General features: G+C 41.0%; 1 pseudogene and 1 gene segment (V, D, J or C); one reads left to right on the top strand and one right to left on the bottom strand.

Annotated features, from left to right (window-relative positions):
• The first annotated feature begins 865 nt into the window (after window positions 1-865).
• On the top strand, window positions 866-3,389 carry LOC123987324 (annotated as a pseudogene).
• Window positions 3,390-10,964: 7,575 nt separating this feature from the next.
• LOC123958694 lies at window positions 10,965-11,395 on the bottom strand. The segment is given in 2 exon segments: window positions 10,965-11,269; window positions 11,356-11,395. Coding segments are annotated over 2 exon segments (345 nt in total).
• Between the last annotated feature and the right edge of the window lie 179 nt (window positions 11,396-11,574).

Raw genomic sequence — 11,574 nt, 5'->3', positions numbered from 1 at the left:
TACTATAATTAGAAAGATATACATAACCATATCAGAAGGGGACTATGATCCCATACAAGCGCTGAGTAACTATATTGAACAAATTAACAATTGGATGTGCCAGAATTTTCTTCAATTAAACAAAGATAAAACTGAAGTTATTGTCTTTGGAACCAAAGAAGAACAATTTAAAGTCGCTGCTCAACTTCAATCTGTAATGTTAAAAACCACAAACCAAGCCAGAAATCTTGGTGTAGTCATGGACTCAAACCTGAATTTAAGCAGCCAGATTAAGTCAGCCTACCATCACCTGAAGACTATCTCAAGAATTAAAGGACTTATGTCTCAGCAGGACCTGGAAAAACTTATCCATTTATCTTCAGTCGTCTCGACTACTGTAATGGTATCTTTACAGGGCTCCCTAAGAAATTGATCAGACAGCTGCAGCTGATTCAGAACGCTCATGCTGCCTGAGTCCTCACTAAGACCAAAAAGGCCGCTGGTTGTCGAGATGGTGTCCAGCAAACGATGTGGGCTTTGTAGATCATTGGCAGATTTTCTGGGGAAGACCTGGCCTGATTCGGAGAGACGGCATCCATCCCACTTGGGAAGGAGTAGCTCTCATTTCTAGAAATCTGGCCAAGTTTATTAGTGGACCAAATCCATGACAACCCAGAGTTGAGACCAGGAGGCAGAGTCGCAGTCTAACACACTTCTCTACTCTTCTAATTCAGCAGTTACCCACCCAAAACCCTACGCAGAGTCGCAGTCTAACACACTTCTCTGCTCCTCCATTTCAGGAGTTATTTAGTGAAAATCCTATAGTGACGGTGTCTGCCCCCCGACCATCGAAATTATTTAAATCAAAGGTAAACAGATGATAATATCAGATTATGATATTGATTTATTTTGTCTTACTGAAACCTGGCTGAGTGATGGAGAATATGTTAGCCTAAATGAATCCACCCCTCCCAATCATATTAATACTCCCATTCCTCGAGGCACATGCCGAGGAGGTGGAGTTGCAGCTATCTTCAACTCTAGCTGTTAATCAGCTCTAAACTTAAACTAAACTATAACTCATTTGAAAGCCTTGTTCTTAGTCTTTCGCACCCAAGTTGGAAATCATAGCAAACCAATTCTTTTCGTTATAGTGTACCGAGCACCTGGCCCGTACTCTGAAATCTTATCTGAATTTGCAGAGTTTTTGTCAACTTTAGTCCTTGAAACGGACAAAGTTATTATTGTAGGGGATTTTAATATTCATGTGGACGTTGAGAATGACAGCTTTAGTACTGCATTTATCTCTCTGTTAGATTCCATTGGCTTCTCTCAGAGTGTTCATGAACCGACTCGCTGTTTTAACCACACTCTCAACCTTGTTTTGGTATCTGGTATTGAAATTGAACATTTAATAGTGTTCCCACAGAATCCCTCTTTGTCCGACCACTGTTTGATAACTTTTGAGTTTGTATTGCTGAACTACACGCCATTGGGCAAAAATTTCTATACAAGATGTCTGTCTGATAGTGCTGTAGCTAATTTTAAGGATGCGATTCCATCAGCTCTAAATTCATTATCAAGTCACTAAGTAACAGAGGACTCCTATGCTAATTTCAGTCCCTCCCAAATTGATCATCTTGTTGATAGTGATGCAGGCTCGCTGCGAATGACACTCGACTCTGTAGCCCAGCTAAAAAAGAAAATAATAAAACAAAGACGGTTAGCTCCATGGTATAATACTCAAACTCACAAATTAAAGCAAATATCGCGGAAACTTGAGAGGAATTGGCGTTCCACCAAACTGGAAAATTCTCGTTTAATTTGGCAAGATAGTCTTAAAACTTATAGGAAGGCCCTCCGTAATGCCAGAGCAGCATAGTACTACTCGTCATTAATAGAGGAAAATAGGAACAACCCCAGGTTTCTTTTCAGCACTGTAGCCAGGCTGAGCCAAGTATTCCCATAGCTCTGAATAGTTATGACTTCATGAGCTTCTTTAATGATAAAATTCTAACTATTAGAAACAAAATTCACTAACTGGCACCGACTTATCTCTAAACTCAGGAACCTTTGAAAAAGCTGTAGAACCAGATATATGTTTAGACTGCTTTGCTTCCCTCAACCTTTACCAACTAACTTCAATAATTTCTTCATCTAAACCATCAACCTGCCTCTTAGACCCCATCCCGACTAGGTTGCTTAAAGATGTTTTACCCTTAGTCAGCACTTCTATACTAGATATGATCAATCTATCTCTATCAACAGGCTATGTACCACAGTACTTTAAAGTAGCTGTAATTAAACCTCTTCTGAAAAAGCCCAAACTTGATCCGGATGTTTTAGCCAACTATAGACCTATATCTAACCTTCCATTTCTCTCTAAGATCCTGGAGAAAGCAGTAAGCTGGTTGAAGTCCTATTTATCAGATCAATTTCAGTTTGTTCATGTTAACGATGAGTCCTCCATGCACGGCAAATTTAGTCATGGAGTTCCTCAAGGATCTGTCCCCGGACCAATCCTCTTCACTTTATATATGCTTCCTTTAGGCAATATTATCAGGAAATATTCCATAAACTTTCATTGTTATGCAGATGATACTCAGTTATATCTATTGATCAAGCCAGATGAAACTCATCAGTTAGCTAAACTTCAAATGTGCCTTCAGGATGTTAAAACCTGGATGACCTGTAATTGTCTAATGTTAAACTCAGATAAAACTGAAGTTATTGTTCTGGGGCCTAAGCACCTCCGTGACGCATTATCTAAAGATATAGTTTCCCTGGCCTCTAGCACCACTGTGAGGAATCTTGGAGTTATCTTTGATCAGGACATGTCGTTTAAGTTAAGTTAAATTTCAAGGACCGCCTTTTTACACCTACGTAATATTGCGAAAAACGGGAACATCCTGTCTAAAAATGATGCAGAAAAACTAGTCCATGCATTTGTTACTTCTAGGCTGGATTACTGCAATTCCTTATTATCAGGCTGCTCGAAAAAGTCCATTAAGACTCTTCAGCTGATCCAGAATGCTGCAGCACGTGTTCTGACAGGAACCAGGAAAAGAGATCATATTTCTCCTGTCTTAGCTTCTCTGCATTGGCTTCCAGTAAAATCCAGAATAGAATTTAAAATCATTCTTCTTACCTACAAAACTCTTAATGGTCAGGCACCATCTTATCTTAAAGAGCTCATTGTACCTTACTACCCCACCAGAGCACTGCGCTCCCAGAATGCAGGGTTACTTGTGGTTCCTAGAGTCTCCAAAAGTAGACAAGGAGCCAGAGTGTTCAGCTATCAAGCTCCTCTCCTGTGGAACCAGGTTCCAGTTTGGGTTCAGGAGGCAGACACCATCTCCACATTTAAGAGTAGGCTTAAGACTTTCCTCTTTGATAAAGCTTATAGTTAGGGCTGGCTCAGGTGAGTCCTGAACCATCCCTTAGTTATGCTGCTATAGGCCTAGACTGCCGGGGGATTTCCTATGATGCACTGAGCTCCTCTCTCCTCTACTTTCTCTCCCTCTGTATGCAACCTCATCCCATTATTGCATGTTACTAACACAACTTCTCCCCTTTCCGGTAGTCTTGTGCTTTCTCGTCCCTCTCCTCTCTCCTCCTTTCACTTCCTGCAGGTGTTTCTGGTTGCTATGATACATAATTTCTGTGGAGGCGATGTGCTGCAAGTAGGGTAGCCTACTTAATTTTAGTGAATGTAAAAATGTCACCACAAAATATGTCCAGCGCGGAAAAGACACTCAATGCCTCGTCACACTCCTGTTGTTTTTACCAGCTAGTAAAAACGCGGCACTCCCATTGGAATGAATTGAAAAAAGACGCTGGCGTCAGAGAAAACGCTTTGGTGGACATGGGACCTTAGGGTCGAAACTTTCCAAACAGCACTTGGAATGGAGCAAACCTTTCACTCCTCCTTTGGGGTACTTAGGGCCTGGAGTTATCCCCTTCTTTCTCTCAGGGAGAGACAAAGAGAGATATGCAGGATTCTTTTCTTTTGGCATAAAATAATAAAACCAACATTGGCTGGTTCACTACAGATTGTTTCAGAAATAAAAAACAGTCTCGAACTCAAGCAAGCATGCATTCTGGGCACCGGCCAACAGAACGCAACGTGACAGTCACACAAAATGCTGGAAACTCAGGCAACCTCCCACTGCAATGTAATATTTTTTTCAGTTTGACCATAAACCCATCCGTGATCGTTACATGATAAAGTTACGTTAACTGCACTTAGCTGACATGATACGTTGGCGTTTCAATAACTCTTTAATAACTTGGCTTTTCAAAGTGTATCTTTCACCAGAAAGGGCTGAGCACTGTCAGCATAGCTAAATGTACTGGATGAAAACGGTTAGTGAGCTAGACTAAATGTTATACATGAGATTCTTGCCACTCTGGTCGGGAAATGTGTTGAGACACGATAATCCCAATCTAACATTAATTATAGATGATATGATTATTTTCTATAATAGTATTAATAAGTATTGTAATGAGAAATTTCAGACAGGAGATAAAGCACATAAAAATAGAAATAATGTTCTAAAGAATATTTTGGAATTTTCCTGGAAGATTTTGTCTTGTATTCATCATTTCATGTATCATTGTAGTCAGGGTGGGCAGTATTTATAATTAGTAGGCCATATTTGAAATACAAAATAGGAATGACGCCAACTGTCGCATCTAATAATCTGATGGTAGTGGACTGACTAGGCTGGATGTGCTGACATGCTGGGGTAAGCGTCTTGACTCACTTATGTTTTTAGTGTTTGTGTGTTGGTAGCGTATTTTGCAGCTCTAAGCGCAATCCAGTTAAACTTGGTAGGTTCTTCATTACAGCAGCTAATTATCCGCTTTACAGTTACAGTTAATTTATGCAATAGGCTCCAGGCTGGTTTTTGTTCAGGTCTACTGATGGCTTGTGTTATTGTGGCTTACTAGCACAGTAATACACAGCAGTGTCTTCAGGCTGCACATTCTGTCCATTTAGAGTCACTGTGTTGCTGGAAGAGTCTAAGTCGATACTGAACTTGTTCTTTAGGGAATCTTTGTAGTGTGTGCTGGAGCCAACTCTCATTCCAATCCACTCCAGTCCTTTCCCTGCAGGCTGTCGGATCCAAACCGTCCAGTAGCTGCTAACAGAATAAGAGACCTGACAGGTGATGGTCAGACGTTGACCTGGCTGCACAGTCACAGAGGCTGGCTGTGTCAACTGTTATGAATTCATTAAAGAGAATGTCGTCGCTGAAACAGATCTTGGCTGTCACTCAGCTGGCTACCAGCTGTTATTTATTCAGGAAACAGATGCATAAGGAGAGAGCAAATATGGGTGGATAAAACAGTCCTGTTGAGCTTTATGCGTGACTCACAGGTCTCTCTTTAATATGTAGGCTACTTCATTCAACAATGAGCTGTTCCATGATACTGCCACACGAATTCTTTATGTTGTAAAGATTATGTTCATAGATTAAATAATCATATTGTATTGGGTTCCTGTGCCACAGAAGAAGGCAAATCATATGCAGCATCCTTCATATGAAAGCAAGTGGTTTAGTTTGCTATAAAAGACACAGGCAACAACAGTAGGTTAGGTAGCTGTCAGAAGTGGTTTAACCAGAACCCAAAAGCAGACAAAGACGGGAGGCCTTTTCACAAACTTTATTGCGAGGCTGGCAAGACAAGGTGGGAGCGAGTGATTGAGCTTGGTGGCAGGCTCGACGGCAGGCAGGGTGTGCTCCTCCAGATAAAACAGGCAGGTATGGGCATAAGGGAAGGCGTCCTCTCCAGGGCTATACGACATAACAATCCAGCGAAGGCTTAGGAGAACTGCAGGGCTTATGAAGCAGCACAGAACGTCATTATATGGATCAGGTGTGTTAATCAGTCTGCCCGACAGGTGAGTGAGCCATCCCCATGCTTCCCCACCAGTCACGCCTCCTGTCAAACTGCAAAGGTAGAGAGAGAGGTCGAGCAACAGAAAGTAACAAAACACAGACAACCACACACCGACACTCCCAGCATAGTCATAGTTGAGACCTCGTGACAGTAGCAAGCGTGACATTTTAAAGTGATTTTATAAGACTTTCATGTAGATTAAAAAAAGGATAATAATTGTATTACACAGAAATAACTATATTACAGATAACCAAAATGCAAAGCAATTCCCTAGAAAAAAACATGTTGCAATGACTATTTCTAACCTGAAGCATTTATTATTCTAAAAAGAGAAGATCTCAGGCCCACACACACTAAACAATATTAAAACACAATGTAACTTGTACTTTGAGTAGTTTATTTGCCAAGTACTTTTATACTTTTACTTAAGTAGGATTGTCAAATGGTATTTTTTTCTTTTACTTGAGAATTTTCTTATGAGAGTAATTTTACTTTTACTTGAGTAAAGATTCTCAGTACTCTACCCACCACTGGCCAGCAGCCACAGTACTAGTGCCGACATGGGTGAACATGAGACAGACAGCAGAGATTAAGGCAGCACTAAAAGAGAGTCAAAGCCAGCACAGCCTGAAGCATCAGTGATATGGTAAGATTAATCAATGATAAGACTTATATATTTATTGTTCTCAAGGACTCAGCTGAAGTTACTGCTTTACTTGAAGAGAGCTAGATAGTGTTTCTAGTTTTGAAAATGTATTGTACATACTTGCATAGAATTATCAGGAATACAGGAAAAAAAATCTCTAAAGACCCAGAGCCCCAGACAAAATCTGCCAGTTTTTTGCCCTACCCCACCCCTGCTTGACACTGACTGGCCTCTATGTTTTTACAACAGTATTTGTAGTAGTTTAATTTCAGCAAATGTGCTGTCTTTGGCCTTTTTTATGAACAAGTGATCTTGTGTTTTTTGTGTTCATGTTTAGTAAAAATATTTCTCAGAAACAGATCTCATGTCTTTTATAATGCATTATTCAAAATGCAGGTAAGAATATAAAACAAGTTTAAATACTAAGTTTGAATAGTAAGAAAAAATAAGTCATGATTGGGCTCTAACAGCCTGAAAGATGAGTACTGTAGGTTTTTGTACAGCTGCTCAACCAACTCCAGTCACTGTGAGTGTCGAGCACAATAATAAACAGCAGAATCTTCAGTCTTCAGACTGTTCATCTGCAGATACAGCTGCTGTCTGCTGTTGTCTCTGGAGATGGTAAACCGGCCTTGAACTGACTGAGAGTAGTAACTGCTGCCACCCCTGCTGCTGATAGTGGCAACCCACTCCGGTCCTTTTCCAGGAGCCTTTCTGACCCAGTTCATATAATAGCTGCTGAATGTGAATCCAGAGGCTGTACAGGTCAATCTGTGGGATTCTCCAGGCCTTTTAACCACTGGTTCAAGTGCTTTGAGTGGTCAAAAAGACTAGAAAGGCGCTATACAAATACGGAGCATTTACAACATACATACAACCCTGCAGTCACATTAGCGAAGGCGGAAAACAGCTACATTAACCCTAAACTTAATATGAATTTCCCACAAAAGTGGAATTTTGTCATTTGTCAAGTGATCCTCCAACAATTGTTAATGTTAATAGGTAATGACAGTCAGACAGAGAAGATTTGTTTTGGAAAATGCCTCCAATGTATATTTAATATTATTATCTTTTACACAAAACATTTTATTTTCCTTTTACCTTTTTCATTGCTGAATATGTTGGTTTCTCTCTGTGACAGTGAACTGGTGTTGAAGTCATTAGTGGTCTGAGGGCTCCTCCTTTGGTGGCTTCATGTTACAATTGTTCAGGCACTGAGGGGTTTTTGTTCAGGTGCACAGTCACAGAGGGTGGCTGTGTCAACTGTTCACACTTCACACCTGTGGAGGGAAACAGTGAACAGTCAGTGTGCTGTGATCATACTGTCAGTGTCTCTGCCTCAGTGAGACTCACAGGATCCAGCAGCAGCAGCAGCAGCAGAGCTACAGAGAACATGGTTGGTATTGAAGGTGATCTGATGGGAGCTTCTCTTCTTCTGCTGCAACTGACAGCATGATATGAAGTCTTTATAGCAGACTGTGAGGAAGTTCTTTGTGTAGAGTAGGACACTGACAGGCTATTAGGGAAAGATGAACTGTGTGTCACAATTAGTCGATGCTTGGAATTGTGCTGAATATTTACATAAAAAACAACTAACAAACAAACAAGTAAATATTTACTAACATTGACAAGAGAAGTGTCTTCAACTAAAGACTCATGCCACTCACACCAAGTGTTTCACTGAGCTGCATGGGAGCTTATTCCTGTGTATGGTCATCAAACTGCTCAACTCATCCCCCTTTGTCACAGTATGGACAACTGTGGACTGCGAGGCTGCTGAGGTCTTGTTGGTTTTGCTAAATGGACTTTGTTATTTCATTTTCCGTAACTTCTGATACAGTGCAATACATACTGGTAACATGCTGAGGGTTTGTCATGCTGTGACGGTTTTTGGGAGGGAGCCAACAGGGTGCCAGTGCCCCTGTAACACAACAGATCTTGGACCCCCTATGGCCCCCCTCTGAACGAAAAGTCTACAATAATCATAGTAATATATCTTCCTTGCGATGATATGGCACTGATGCGAAAGGCAGAACAAAAGTGTCTCAACTAGTGGGATCCTTAGGACGTTACACCGCCACTGTCCAGCGTCGTGTCAAGGTAGTTATCCCTGATAGAAAGTGTTCTCCCTGCCGCTGGAGCGCACGTGAATGGGAATGGGAATGAGAATGTCTAAACAAGCATAAGTACTTTGCGATAGTCTTATGATGTTATAACTGACCACATAGATCACTTAATCATCCATGTTACTGTTTGGAAACTAGATCTAGAGAGTCTGTCCCATTTTTCAAGTAACATTTTTTATCCCTTTTATTTTATTGTATTTTACTAATTTTATATTAAATTTTCATGCTCTTATCTTTTTTTGTATTATTCTTTACACTTGTTAAAGCACTTCGTAACTTGTTTTTGAAAAGTGCTCTACAAATAAGGATTATTATTATTATTATTATTATTATTACCCTCACGGATCATGATCAAGATCGCATGCTCCACTGTTTTCCCTCAATAACTGCAGAGATTTCAGTGAGGAATCACCACGTCTCTGTCTCACCATTTTTCCTGTATTTCAGGTTAGTAATGTGTTAAAATATCCCATAAATCACTGTAGTTTGTGAGTGAATGCTGACAGATAAGTTGAGTTAGAGTACAAGAGTAAAATGAGCAGTTGTTGGGGATATGGTTTCACATGAGGGCCGCCAAGAGTAACAATAGCGGCGTGGTACACTCATTTACTCTGTTAATGAGCATGTTAGCTTAAGATGCTACAATAATACATCCTAGATCTGAATGAATGAAATAATCTCATTAAATACTCCTTTCTTTACATAGCTGAATGTGCTGACAAAAAAATCACACAAATTATCAATGGAAATCAAATTTATCAACCCATGGAGGTCTGGATTTGGAGTCACACTCAAAATCAAAGTGGAAAACCACACTACAGGCCGATCCAACTGTGATGTAATGTCCTTAAAACAAGTCAAAATGAGGCTCAGTAGTGTGTGTGGCCTCCACATGCCTGTATGACCTCCCTACAACGCCTGGGCATGCTCCTGATGAGGTGGCGGATGGTCTCCTGAGGGATCTCCTCCCAGACCAGGACTAAAGCATCCACCAACTCCTGGACAGTCTGTGGCGCAACGTGGCGTTGGTGGATGGAGCGAGACATGATGTCCCAGATGTGGTCAATTGGATTCAGGTCTGCAGAACGGGCGGGCCAGTCCATAGCATCAACGCCCTCCTCTTGCAGGAACTGCTGACACACTCCAGTCATATGAGGTCTAGCATTGTCTTGCATTAGGAGGAACCCAGGGCCAACCGCACCAGCATATGGTCTCACAAGGGGTCTGAGGATCTCATCTCGGTACCTAATGGCAGTCAGGCTACCTCTGGTGAGCACATGGAGGGCTGTGCGGCCCCCCAAAGAAATGCCACCCCACACCATTGCTGACCCACCGCCAAACCGGTCATGCTGGAGGATGTTGCAGGAGGCAGAACGTTCTCCACGGCATCTCCAGACTCTGTCACGTCTGTCACATGTGCTCAGTGTGAACCTGCTTTCATCTGTGAAGAGCACAGGGCGCCAGTGGCGAATTTGCCAATCTTGGTGTTATCTGGCAAATGCCAAACGTCCTGCATGGTGTTGGGCTGTAAGCACAACCCCCACCTGTGGACGTTGGGCCCTCATACCACCCTCATGGAATCTGTTTCTGACCGTTTGAGCAGGAATGTTGTTGTTTATTTTTGAATAATGTAATTTAATAAAACTATAACTAAGTTACTGAAAATATCCTGTTACTGAAACAGATAACTGTAAGTTACTGAAACATACTAAAACATTACATTATATATTAAACAAGACATTTTGAAAGCTTGAACATTTCTTTTGTCTCTTTTGTCCCGGATTGAATGTGCCCCAATGACAAAACATCTGGCCCCAGCCTGGCCCCATCAATACTATTGGTGTAGAACCGCCACTGTCATCAGGTATATAAGGGACCGGACAAAGAACAATTAATTGTGGACTGGGTTTTGTGTAGGAAAATTGTTCGCATAAAAATGTTGGTGTTCAATCTGCAAATCATCTGGAAGATGTTATCTTTTTTTATTTTTACCGAAATGTACATTTTTGTATCACATGCATGATATCAATCAATGTCATTACAAAGATACCGTTTCACTACACTAATACAGCATTGCATGAAACATTTAACATTTTACTTTAAAGGACAAACAACAAAAATGTATTTTTTTTCCTTAAAAATAAAGAATCATATTTTATTTGTTTGTGTAGGTTGGAACTTCAAAATTCAATCAGTCACTACTCAGACTTTCCATCACTGAGAGTAACACAAATAATACTGAATATTGCCATTGGTAGTGGTAAATAGAGGAAGTAGTTTTTGTACAGCTCTCCTGTTGTTGTCTCTCACTGTGACTCTCTGGCACAATAATACACAGCAGTGTCTTCAGGCTGCACATTCTGTCCGTTTAGAGTCACTCTGTTGTTGGAAGAGTCTAAGTCGATACTGAACTTGTTTTTTAGTGAATCCTTGAAGTAAGAGCCTCCTGTATATTTCATTCCAATCCACTCCAGTCCTTTCCCTGCAGGCTGTCTGATCCAAGCTGTGTAGTAGCTGCCAACAGAATAAGAGACCTGACAGGTGATGGTCAGACGTTGACCTGGCTGCACAGTCTCAGAGGCTGGCTGTGTCAACTGTTCACACTTCACACCTGTGTAAAAAGAAAATATGAAACAAATTATCAAGTTAAACTGCAAAAGAAGAACTGCTGACTTTGTCAAATCCAGAGAGACTCACATCCAGCTGCCAACAGCAGCAGCAGAGCTACAGAAAACATGGTTTATGTTGAAAGTGACGTGCTGTGAACTCCACTGACAGCCTGATGGGAAGTTTTTATAGCTGAGTAACAAGGAAGGTCACTGAGTTTGCATAGAATCAAACACATGAAGCATCAATGTTGGTCTAACTGGAGCCAATAGAAGAGTCTGTTGACTGTTATTATATCTGCAGAGTGAA

This window comes from Micropterus dolomieu, linkage group LG02, assembly GCF_021292245.1.
Source record: "Micropterus dolomieu isolate WLL.071019.BEF.003 ecotype Adirondacks linkage group LG02, ASM2129224v1, whole genome shotgun sequence".
NCBI classification, from domain to species: domain Eukaryota; kingdom Metazoa; phylum Chordata; class Actinopteri; order Centrarchiformes; family Centrarchidae; genus Micropterus; species Micropterus dolomieu.
This window is presented reverse-complemented; position numbering and strand designations above follow the sequence as displayed.